At 51.8% G+C, this 12,235-nt stretch overlaps 1 protein-coding gene across 5 annotated transcripts in view; it reads left to right on the top strand.

Annotated features, from left to right (window-relative positions):
- ANP32A (acidic nuclear phosphoprotein 32 family member A) overlaps positions 1–11,561 on the top strand; it is a 40,184-nt gene extending 28,623 nt beyond the window's left edge. For 3 of the 5 annotated variants that reach the window (XM_089907064.1, XM_022579895.3, XM_089907066.1), the window contains exons 2-7: positions 3,456–3,605; positions 3,841–3,963; positions 6,368–6,566; positions 7,825–7,922; positions 10,066–10,129; positions 10,340–11,561. In XM_089907064.1, the coding sequence (XP_089763190.1) occupies positions 3,456–3,605; positions 3,841–3,963; positions 6,368–6,566; positions 7,825–7,922; positions 10,066–10,129; positions 10,340–10,401 (696 nt within the window). In that variant the 3' untranslated portion in view covers positions 10,402–11,561. Of the gene's footprint in view, positions 1–3,455; positions 3,606–3,840; positions 3,964–6,367; positions 6,567–7,824; positions 7,923–10,065; positions 10,130–10,339 lie in introns of those variants that run through there. The other 2 variants (XM_089907065.1, XR_016392060.1) reach the window with 2 other exon arrangements.
- The last annotated feature ends 674 nt before the right edge of the window (positions 11,562–12,235 follow it).

Here is a 12,235-nt window from a genome sequence, read left to right on the forward strand (position 1 = left end):
GACTCGTCACCTCACAGAGAGGCAGTGGGTTTCCCCCGATGTGGTTTGGCCTCTCTGACGCAAGCCTCAGCCCACCCCTCCCCTCTTTGATCTCTCCCCAAACTGTGCTGAAACCCCGCCAGGAAGGAAATGCAGAAACCATGGGGATCCCGGAGGCCCCACAGACCTGGAGCAGCCACCTGGACTTCCAGACACCACAGGCTTTCCCTCCCGAGTGATGGGAAGCAGCCTCTTTCTCCTTGGGGAAGAGCGGGGTCTCAGGCCCCCGGGCCCCTCTCCAGATCCTCCCCCACTGACTGCAGTGTCATTGGAACGGGGGCTGGGTTAAGTTTTGTGCTTTGGTTACCGAGGAAGTGTAACCAGGGTGGGACCGCTGGGAGTGGCCCCCACTCGCCGGTGGAACAGTTAGAAGAGGGGCCGAAGGGGGTGTAGGTGCCGTCAGGGTAGCTTGTAGGATCAGTTGGGGGTCTGCAAGAGCCTGTGCCCTGCACTTGGGAATAGCAGGGAAACCCTCCTTATCTTGCGGCAACACTGACCATCGGGGTCCATTAGATACCCTCCTATGCCCATTCCTGGGGCTTTAGGATCTGTGGTTCAGATGTGGCTGTAAAATGGGAGAATACCCCAGGAACACCCTGTGGAGCGATTGTGAGGGTTAAATGAGACAGTGCCTTTGAAGAGTGTGCCTGCTAAGGGCTCTGGAAAGAGCCCATGATTGTTGACAATAAAAGCATTAGTAGTGGTGGCTTGCATATTGTCCCCGAGAGGAATGGCCACCAGTTTGGGCATGGTGCTGGGAGCTGGGGCTGGAACCTTGGGTCTGTCTGTAGAATTCCCAGGCAGCATTGTGCCTCTCCGGGACAGAGGCTGACTTCCAGGAGGAATTCCCTTGACTCCACAGCACCATCTCCCCCTGTTACTGAGGCCTCCTCCTTGGCTGATGGCCGTAAGAGGAGAAGCCCTTGACCCACCTAGAAAAACCACATGTCTGAAATCTTTGAGGGTGGACTGGAAACCCTTCTCATACTTGTCTTTCTTTGGTGGAGCTTAAACAATTCCCAGGGCCTTCCAAGGAAAGGAGTGACTGAAGGAGCCACTCCAGTGGCTGTGTGACCCCAGCAGTAACTGCAAACGAAGGGGAGGTGACTCTCCCTCCCCCCGGGAAAGTTGCTCTCCCTCCACTGCTCCCCTAAGTAAGGCCTGGTTTCCTGGCTCTACACTGATTTCCTGCCCTAGGGCAGAAGGCCTCATGGGATTTATTCCCAGGCACACTTGCAGTGACCTTGAGAAAGGTGGCTTGACCTGGACATTCCCTCCCCTGGGGACTGAGAGAGTGGGAAAGAACTTAACTTCCCCCATCCCAGATCCAAGGGAAAGGTGGGCCCTGGCGCTGGTGCTTGAGCCGAGAGCTTGCTAGCTCTGGGTGAGAGCTGCCTCGCCTGGCTTTGCCCCTCCTGGCAAATTGCTGCAGTCCTAGACTGAGCAGGCTCTCTCTCTCTCCACCAGGGAAGAAGAAGGCAGGGCAACTATAGGGTGCTGTGGCCCAGACGTGCCCCGAGCGCTCCTGGTCTGACCACTGGCAAGGGTGGACTGAGGAGGGGCACAGCAGCCTGCTGTGGGTTCTGTTCCCCCGGGTTGGCCCAGGGATGCCCGAGTAGGAGGACCACTGAGACAGACGGTCATCCTGGGCCGTGCAGGAAGAAGCTGGGCAAATGGGCCTGCTGAGAGGCAGGGAGCAGCCCTGGACAGGGACTGCTTAGAATAGGCCTGTCTGCTTATCTAGGAGGAGAAAAGCCTGCTCCCTGCCTCTCAGCAGGAAATGACAATGCAGGGCTGCTATGGAGAAGGACGGGCCTGTACCGAGTGACCCATGGGTGAGAAATCCGAACCTGTGGGTGGAAGTCCCAGGGAGGCATCATATCCAGGTGACGTCAGTACATGTTTCCTGGAGGCTGCAGGGAGGGGGCACGTGGAGATGCTGTGTCAAGCACCAGGTGCAGCCAGGAGGGATCACCTTTAAGGTGCCTGCCAGCCCTGGAAGGCCAGGGAGCAGCCCTCTGTCAGCTCAGGACAGGAGTGGATAACTCTGGGCATCTCTCTGGAGGGCCAGGCAGCCTGGCGTCCCTTGCTGACTCCCCTGGGTCATTTCAGGCCTGAGACCTGAGGACTCTTCCTCAGCCTGTCTCCCTGCCATCTGCGCTGGAACCTGCAGCCAGGTCTGCCTTTTAACAACACAGTGAGACGGTAGCTCTTTATCAGCTCTTTCTATCTCATTTGAAATAAGGATTTAGGGCCCAAATTTTGAGTAAGAAGAGAAGAGAGGGGAATCTAAGAACTCTAATAGGGCAAAACCACCTCCAGGGAGTTGGCGGGGGCAGGCAGGGCCACAGAGGTGCCTCCAAAGACTAACTTTTGGACTTTGCCAACCTCAGCATTTCTATATGGGTCCATCCTGGGTTTGTGGATATCCATTCTCTCCTTCCATATCTACTCCCAGGACCCTGAAGAGCAAAGTCTAGAGCCATGATATTCCATATGGTAATTTACATGTGCCTCTTTACACTTATATTGATTAAAACTAAATAAAATTTGGGACTCTCTGGCAGTCCAGTCAGTGGTTAAGACTCTGCGCTTCCACTGGTTTGACCCCTGGTTGGGGAACTAAGATCCCACGTGCTGTGCGGTGTGGCCAAAAAAAGAAACCAAGTAAATAAAATGTAAAACTTAGTTCCTCAGCCTCACCTCGGCGGCCACATGTGGCTAGTGGCTCTTCTCTTAGTTGGGTTTCCATCGTCACAGGAAGTTCTGTTGGTTCTGGTGGACAGCGCTGGTCTAGAGGATGGAGAGTTGGAGGGGTCCCTGGTCTGTGACCCTTACAGTGGGGCCAAGTGGTGAATGCCAGGCCGGATGGGCAGGCTCTGACCGTGGTGGCAGGGGCAGGTACGAGTGCAGGCAGACGGGGACGTCCTGGGAGCCGTCCACGGACACATGGAGGTGAAAGGCCCGTGGGGGGCTGAGGAGGCGAAGTCGTAGGTAGCTGGCCTCAGTAAGACGGTCAGGCGGGGCCGTGGTGGGCGCTGGGAGAGGGGCTCTGATGGAATGGCAAGGCCGAGAGGTTGCCAACAGTGTTATGGCTGGTACAGTGGGGAGCTGGGGGCTGAGGTGTGGCGGTAGGGTTGGAACGAGACACCGCCCCCAGCCTTGCCGACAGCAGCAGGGCTTATTGCGTTTGTCTTCTCCAGTCCAGCCAAGGCTCCTGTCCGGAGGGGCCCCCTGGTTCTGCAGCTCCGTTCACCGCAGCGCTCCCCTAGATCCCCCCAGCATTGGTAAAGGCAGAAAGATCAGGGTGGGCGCTGGTGCTGCGATGCTTCCTGGCCTGCCTCCTGCCCTCCCCCTACCCCGGCCTCGGTCCCGATTCCTCGCCCAGTTGGTTCACGCCCTCCTTCCCTTTCCAGGTGAAAGAGCTTGTCCTGGACAACTGTCGGTCAAATGAAGGCAAAATCGAAGGCCTCACAGATGAATTTGAAGAACTGGAGTTCTTGAGTACAATCAACGTAGGCCTCACCTCAGTCGCAAACTTACCAAAGTTAAACAAACTTAAGAAGGTAAATAGAGCGGAGGAGCGTGTGTGCTTGGGAGGCCGGGCTGGGGAGGAGGAAAGGGTCATTGTTCCACATTGAGGGAGCGTAACTGAAGGGGGGAGGCCAGGTGCGAGCCCCAGCACGCCTGCCAGGTCCTTAGCCAGCTCCCTTCCTGGCCTGTCTGCGGGGAGCCGGCCGCCTGAGCCCAGAGCCTTCATTTTAAAAGCCGTTTCTGCTTTTTCTCTCCCTGCCTCTTTAGCTTGAACTAAGCGATAACAGAATCTCAGGGGGCCTGGAAGTATTGGCAGAAAAGTGTCCGAACCTCACGCATCTAAATTTAAGTGGCAACAAAATTAAAGACCTCAGCACAATAGAGCCACTGGTGAGTCATTGGGGTCCTCCCCTCTCCACTGGGGTGGGAGGGATTGATATCAGGGAATACTACTTTTGCATTTGTATAACATGCTTTTTTGTTTTTACTCTAATCGTGTGCCATGAGATAGAGTTGGGGCTCCTACTTCTGGTCCGTCCGTAGAGAAACTGAGGCCTAGAGAAGCTAAAGAGCTTGACCAGGGTCGCACAGTTGGAATGGGCATCAGGGTGAAGGATGCTGTAGGACCCAGGTCTCAATTTCTGGTCTAGTGCTTTTCTTCTTATAGTTTCTGCTCAGCTTTGGAAACCCGAGCTGTCATTTCTTTAGGCTTAGAGCATGGCTTGTGCCCTTCTCTGGGGAGAGAGGAGCCATCCGGGAATTAAGCTGACCCTGGAGGTGGTCACCTGCTTTCTCCTTGGGTCACTGGCCAGAGGCTAGCACCTCTGAACCGTGGAAGGTGGGTTGGTCCTGACACAGGCCCCCTGGGATGACAGAGAGCCGTGTGGCACGGGAGCCCCATGCAGGCCTTCCCCTGTCGGGCGTAGAGAAGAGGGACCCTGGTCACCGGTCCTGGGTGTGATGGTGACCAGGGACTCAGAGATCTGGGCCGCATTTCCTCCTCCGCTGGTCCACATAGAGCTGAGCACACCCCAAACCTCACGATTCACTAGTCAGAAAGGGGCAGGCCGTGGTTCATGGTTAGAATAACAGTTTCTACATTACCCAGACCTGAATGACTGTATTCCCTTGACTTCAGAGAAGTCAACTGTAAGATGTATCACTGATTCATGATAGCTTTTTTGAAATGTAGAAATAACTGCCGCATTAAATTAACACTTATTGTAAATATATACGTAAGAATTACTTCCTAAGCCATGCACCTTAGGATCAGGGAAAGGCCGTGGGGATATTTGGCCAAGTGTGCCACGCCTCCCTTTTCTGGGTATATAGAGTGGCAGTTGGGACATCTCTCAGTTTGTGTTCTTGTCCAAAACGCGTTCCTTGCCCTTCGTGGATGCTTGAAGGGCAGCTTGATGGGCCAGCGTGGCAGAACGGGAAGCTGGCATTTCTCCTCCCAACTCAAGACTTTACCTGCTCACCTGTGGCCTGGGGTCAGCTACTAGACTGTGCTTCCCATTGAACTTTCTTTCAGGTCTTCTACCAATTTCCTTGGGGAAAGCAAAGCTATTTTGATCTACCTGGAAGCCTTGATTTCATCATTTCATTGTAAAAGGAAAATATCTTTGAAGTTCTGTAAATGTGTGTTTTAGTTGTGATTTGGGTACCATTATCTCTCTCTCTCTCTCTCTCTCTCTCTCTCCCCCCCTTGCCCAGACCACACATTTTGTACCTTCCTCCCTGATTATCAGTGTGATTAATGTGTTTTACTCACTTCTGAGGGTGGGGGAACCGCCTTTGGTTGGGAGATGCTGGCCTCACCTACCCAGTCCGCAGCTCGGACTCCTTCCCTGCCCTTGACCCTCTGCTGAGAATGACCGGGTCTCAGTCACGAAATCTCAAGAGAGCAGCCTCATTCCTGACATTGACCCTGAGGGACAGTAGCCTTAATCAGCAGTTATGCCTGGCCCCACTGGAACAGGGACTTGGCCCGGGGTGGGGTTCCTGCGCCTTGAAGACGTGTGAGGTAGGAAGTCAGGAGGCAGCTGTTTCTTGCTAGATGTATGACCATTTTGCTTCCTGGGCCTCAGATTCCAGCCACCAAGTGGGTATAATATAGGCCTAGAACCCATCGATACATAAAGCTTTGATAAAGCCAGTTGTGTTAAGTACTATGGACAAAATCTGGATGCTTCACTGGTTTTTCTCTTGTCCTTTTTGACAGGCAAAGAGTAAGAGCCCAGGTCTGAAGTTGGGCTGCCTGATCAAATCCCAATTCTCTGCCCTCTACTTCCTTGTCTGTAAAATGAACGAATAATTATTTCTGCCTTATCGGGGTCATGAGGATAAATTGAGTTAATCCATAAAGTGCTATGTTAATTGCCATTATTATTATTATTCATAGAAGGAGGTAGTTTGTTAGTTCCTGTGGCCTTTTCAGTTCCTCTCTGGCTCCTTAGTCACAGGGGCAGGCAGCAAAGCTCCCGGCTTATGCACCAAGAGAGCCCCGGGTTAATTTCAGGTGCGCGTCACTGTTACGGCAAGAGCTGTAATTGCAGAATAAAAGTGTTGGCATCGGATGAGGCTTCGAAGATCCTCAAGTCCAACTTCCCATCTTCCACGTGAATGAACATGAGGCCCCCCGACCAGGGCTGAGACGGCCGGGCAGGGCCAAACCAGAGTGCGCTCATCACCTGTGAGCGTGGAGCTCTGCACGCCGTCTCACCTCACCCCCGTCTGTCCCCCCACCCCGCCTCCCACGCCGCTCACTGTCAGCTTTGTTGTTTGCTTGCAGAAAAAGTTAGAAAACCTCAAGAGCTTAGACCTTTTCAATTGCGAGGTGACCAACCTGAACGACTACCGAGAAAACGTGTTCAAGCTCCTTCCTCAGCTCACGTATCTCGATGGCTATGATCGGGACGACAAGGAGGCCCCCGACTCGGACGCCGAGGGCTACGTGGAGGGCCTGGAGGATGACGAGGAGGATGAGGATGGTGAGTGGCGCCAGGGAGAGGCCAGGCCAGGCTTTATGGGGGGGCGGGCTGGGTGTCAGGGGGCCCCCACCGGCCCCCGAGGGCTATCGACCTCTTTCTAGAACTGTGGAGGGGAGTGGGCTGTCTGCTCTGTTTACTGTTGTCCCTGGTCTGTCTCATTGATTGATGCCCCTAAAACAGGGCCTGAGCCCCAGAGAAACATCCTGAGGTTCTCCAACTGCATAATAACTCCGTAAAAACCATCTGAGTCTTCCTTCAATTTTTTTCCCTTTTCCAAAGTCCCCCTGAAAATGAGATCCTACAGTGTGTCTCTCTATAGTGTGGTGCTGGACTCAAGATACTCTTCCAGGGAGGGGATGAGCGGATGGAGGAAGGTGGGGTGTGGCCTGAGGGTCCCCTCTCTCCATCTAGGGTCCGGTAGTGGAGATGAGGTCACGGCTGGAGAGGTCGTGGGGCCCCCAGCTGACTGCCGCCCACGGGACCACATGGTAGGACCTGGGGGATGAGGACTCAGGAGCCCCAGGGGCCCAGGAAGCAGAGGAGGCTGCAGGCAGCACGTTGGGCTCCCTGGTGGTGCGGTGAGCAGTCAGGGACCACAGGAAGGAAAGAAGGAAAAGGAAGGAGAGCCTCGCATTTCCTTCCCACACTGCCAGCTCAGTGTGGCTTCCCTGCAGGTCTTTGTGGCCAGAGTAAAGTTGAGGGTTGAGACCTTGCCTGAATAATTCAGATGTAAGAGTGCTTTTCCCTTGTTAGGTGGGAGTATTTTACAAGGGATTCAGACACCCTGTTTGCCTTAGTTTGTTCCATCTTGTGATGGGACAGAAAGGTCCCAGGACTGGAGCCCTGAGACCAGGCTTCTAGGCCCAGATCTGCCGCTAACTCCAGGTGTGACCTTGAACAACTCACTTCTCCCCCTCTGGGACTCAGTTTCCTCACCTTCAGGGCAGCGCGTTTGGCTAGATGCTCTTTGTGAATGAATTGACTTCTCAGCTGTCCCAGGCCTGTAACTTGGTTCTCTGATCCGGCATTTTCTCTCCCATCTCAGCCTCCACGAGAGATCTTTTGCTTTCGTAATACTTGGGAGGAGGGCTTACTTTAGGATGCGTTCAGTCACATTAGAGCATCCAGGCCGTGGGCCTGGACGGGCGTGGGAGAGTCGTGGGCCCCACACCTCTGGTGCCAGGCCCTGGGCCTGTGCTGTGGGAGGGAAGGGCCAGCTCACCACCAGTTTGTTCTTGTCCCCATTCCCACTGCACAGAGGAAGAGTACGATGAAGATGCTCAGGTAGTGGAAGATGAGGAGGACGAGGAGGAGGAGGAGGAAGGTGAAGAGGAGGATGTGAGTGGAGAGGAAGAGGTGAGAGGTTGGGCTGGGCAGGGAACCGTCTCTCAGAGCCCCCCTCACCTACCCTGCTGCCTCTGAGTCAGTCCCACTAACTGCCTCAGTGATCCGCCTCGGCAGCCGGGAGCCCTGGCTGGGAATTGAACCCACTTCAGGGCCTGTTACTGGGTTGGTCTGGGAGAGGCAAGCCTTGCAGCTGGCCCTGGAAAAGAAAGAGGGAGGGGATTCATCTGCTGGGGCAAGCCTGGCACTTGTTTCCACATGAAAATTAGTTCCTGTAGAATCCACATCCCCTTTTTCTACCTCTTTGCATTAGTATGTTAATTCAGATATTCAGTGAGCACTGACAGTGTGCTAGGGAAAATCAAAGACTGCCTTGAACTGGTGGGTAATAGGATAAGACGCTGCTGGATTCCACATCAGAGGGTGACAAGGGTCCCCTGTACACAGTGGATAGTGCCATTATCCAAACACTGTCTGGCATCATTTTTTAACAAGGTCTGGGATGTGTCTGTGACGGGGTGGATCCCAGCTTCTACCACTTGCTAGCTGGGTGTCCCTGGACAAGTTCCTTGACCTTCTGAACCTATTTCCTCATCTGTACAATAGGTGTCATTTTACAGCTGGGTTGTAAATAGGGATCAACTCACTGGCTTAAGAGGATAAAGTAATTTGTAAGTAAAATGTTTAAGGACAAGGGAGTGTTTGCCCACTTACTATTTTAGGCTTTCACACCCTTCTCCCAGGTCCTGGCTCTGTGTGCTGGGTTTTGTGTTTGGACGTTCTGAGTCTTTCTATAGCAGAGTCATTTTCCCTGGCTTTTTAGATTTCTAAATCAACTCTTGCTAATTGCAAAACTTAGACCGAGAGAGGTTTAAAATGATGACAGCATGGATAAGGTACCTGCCTTCTCCCCCAGTTCCCTGTCTCTCTCCATCAAGGGCACAGATACCTGTCTGCCACACAGACCTGCTCAGGCGGGATCTCCCAGCCAGCCCCCCACAAGCTGGGGAGAGGCAGGTCGGGGTTAGTGAGAAAACTGGTGAGATAGGCCTGGTTCCCGTCAAGTTGTGCTGCTGGGTGTCTCTTCTACCCAGGTGTAGGCTGCTAGGCTCACCTCTGAAGAATATTGTGTATTTTAAAAATAGAGACCTAGCAGAATAGGCCCCCCCCTAGGACAGGGCAGTAAGTCATGCTGGCTAATGGATTTTTCGTCTTGCTCTTCCTGTCAGGAGCCGCCAACATGTAGAGGTTGTTTTTGGTCTGGGGTCGGTTTTTTGTTGTGGTGGTGGTTTTAGTAATCTCACTGAGTATCTGCAAATTTCCAGCTTCCAGTAAAGGAGCGCTCGCGCACACGCGCACACACACACACACACACTCTCTTAGCAAACAGACTGATTAAGGAACTATTTGGTGACATTATGAAAGGATATTTCCCTTGACAAAAAGAAGTCTATTGCCAAGTTCTTATTAAACAGTGGGCTGCCTGGTACTTTAGGAACAGTATTCATGCAGAGATTCAACTAGCCTGGATCTACCGGACCAGCGTGAAGCGTGGTCCTGTGTTGAGGGTGAATTCACACCCCTTGCTGAATCTCACGGAGCTGGGAGTGATGTCCTGGGCAGGGGGTGAGAATTGTATTTTTCCTCCCTCCAAGTGACCCAAGTTTGCAAGACGGTGAAGGGGCTGCACTCACCCACAGACTGGGGTCTGGACTGGGGTCTTCTCTTGAAGCCAAAACTAGAGTGAGGACAGATGAAAGCTCGGCCTACTTCACACGATGGAGAGTCGGCTGGGAAACTTGTTCCCCTAGGAGGGCACACTGCGGAGCTGCCTGAGTTATAGGGACTTCAGGTCAGGAATTCTTAACGGGGGATAGAATCCACCCCCCTCTGCTGACACTGTGTGCAGATATGGTGTGTAATGTGGGTATTTTCTAGGGAAGGGGTTCAAAACTTTCTACAGATTCCTAAAGGGGGGTCCTTGATACAAAAGAACTTCTGCTTTAGGTTCACCGGTGCGAAGCCGGTCCGTGGGAGCTCTGAGGGGCTGGGGGCGGCCCCTACCTTTCTGAGCTCGGTGTCAGGGAAAGTGGCATCCTCCACGTGTCCCACGGTCGGGGCGTTCCTAATGTCCGGTGTCCATCTTCTCTCCTAGGAGGATGAGGAAGGTTATAACGATGGGGAAGTAGACGATGAGGAAGATGAAGAGGAGCTTGGTGGTACGGCAGCGTTTTTACTCTCCGTGGGTAGCAGGCTGGCCCCCTCAGTTGACAGTAGATGGCCTGGGTCCTGAGGACCTGGCCTTGGTTTGCCAGGGTTGGCAAAGCGTCCTAGACATACGGTCCCCTGCTTTACCAGCGGGGGGGGGGGGGGTTGAGTAGGAGGCGGGATCCGTGTTTAATCTGAATGCCTTTTCCTTACTCTTCCAGAAGAAGAAAGGGGTCAGAAGCGAAAACGAGAACCTGAAGATGAGGGAGAAGACGATGACTAAGTGGAATAACCTATTTTGAAAAATTCCTATTGTGATTTGACTGTTTTTACCCGTACCCCCCCAAATCCCGCTCCCCGAAACTTATTTTTTTCTGATTGTAACGTTGCTGTGGGAACGAGAGGGGAAAAGTGTACTGGGGGTTGTGGGGGGAGGGAGGGGGGAGGGGGTGGAATAAAATACTATTTTTACTGCCACTCTTTATTTTTTTCCCCTACTTTTTCTTTGTGTCTGTTTTGTCCCTGATAAATTTGCGATAGCTGAGTACACACACAAGTGAGCGTTTGTTCCTTACCCTCAAAGAGGACGGTTTGGAGATCTCTGACATTTCCTGGTATTTCCCGAGTCTCTTGAGTTGGTTGGAAGGCCATGGCTGGCCTCAGTTTGGTTTCTCAAAGCCCAGGAGGGGCTGAGCACCAGCCGCATCTTACCTCTTGTTCTGGTTCTCGTGATTTCCGCATTTCTTGGGCCTGCTAGAGGCAGCCAGCGCCCTGGTTTGTAAATAGCAACCTAAAGGCGTATTTTGGCACTGGTCGGGGGATCTTCCCCGTCTCCCGTCCCCTTTCCCTCTTCACAGATGGCGGTGGGCTCCACTGTCCGAAGAAGGCTCTGGTGTCGCTCTTGTGATGAGCCAGAGAGCTGAGAGCAGCAGGCTTCTGAGTTAGGAGTAAAATGGATTTGGTAATTCTAATTAAAAGAGAAGAAGCAAACCCTCAAACTTCAACCTCTTTCAAAGATTAAAAACAAAACTGTCCTATCTTGTTCTGTAAAATATTAGAACGCTTTGTTTTACAAAATGACAAGAGAATTCTTCTACATGTCCTTCTGTGCTTAGACCATTTTTACAAACCTAAGCACAGGAGACGCTGCTGCATGTCGGCTGGGTTTTTTTTTCATACACCCGAGCACGGAAAAACTAACGCAAAATTGTATTTTCTTACCTAGTGGAAATCTGAAATGACTGCAAATTCCTAGCGAATGTACAGGTTTGCTTTCCTGTCCCTCTTCTGGATTGCTTTTGAAGTGACGTGTGATTCCTTAGCCCGTGTTTCATCTGTATAAAAGAACATCTGCACCGGTTTTCCTCCCCCTCAGAAGAGCCAAACTTTGAGTTTTATGTCTGTTTGTCATTGATAAATTTCAATAAATCTTTTTATACAATTTTTTTGGGGGTGGCTTCTTTGAGTCCAACAGGTCACTGATCTAGGATGAATTCCAGATAACCTGCTAGCTGATGGGGGTGGAGGGGTGAGCTTCACATTGGTTACCTGACAAAATCGTCTTTCTTACAGGATATATAACCTGATACACTAAGTTTGGATACTTCGGGTCTCAACTTGAGACTCAGTGGTGTGCTATCTTCATTAAAAACTTCATTTGGGTGGGGAAGTGGGGGTGGTGATGTAAAGAGAGAAAGATATAAAAAGAGTTATTAAAAAACACTCACCAGGAAGGCCAGCCTTGGGACCGTACTTTGAATATCTTTCATCGTTTTGTTGTTCAGACTAAAAAGAATACAGGAAAACCTGAGGAATGTACAAAACAAATTTGTTCCTTTTTTCACTTAACGTTAATTATAATTTCTCTACCTCTAAAGAGTCTTCACAAGCATGTATCTGAAATGGCTATGTAGTAGTCCATTAACTATTCTGATTTGCTTAATTCTAACCAAACGGTAAGATGTTTGGGTTATTTCCAACTTACCACTAGACATTCTGTTATACTTTGCAGAGTCACTACACCAAAAGGTGACATTTATAAGGCTCATGTGCAAGGTTCCATGTTTTCCAGAAGGGTTATACCAATATACCGTGGTAATTTATACCCATATATTCAT

Source organism: Delphinapterus leucas, chromosome 2 (assembly GCF_059928025.1).
Source record: "Delphinapterus leucas isolate spDelLeu-1000000601 "Yukka" chromosome 2, BTC_Dleu_Yukka2, whole genome shotgun sequence".
Taxonomy (NCBI): Eukaryota; Metazoa; Chordata; class Mammalia; order Artiodactyla; family Monodontidae; genus Delphinapterus; species Delphinapterus leucas.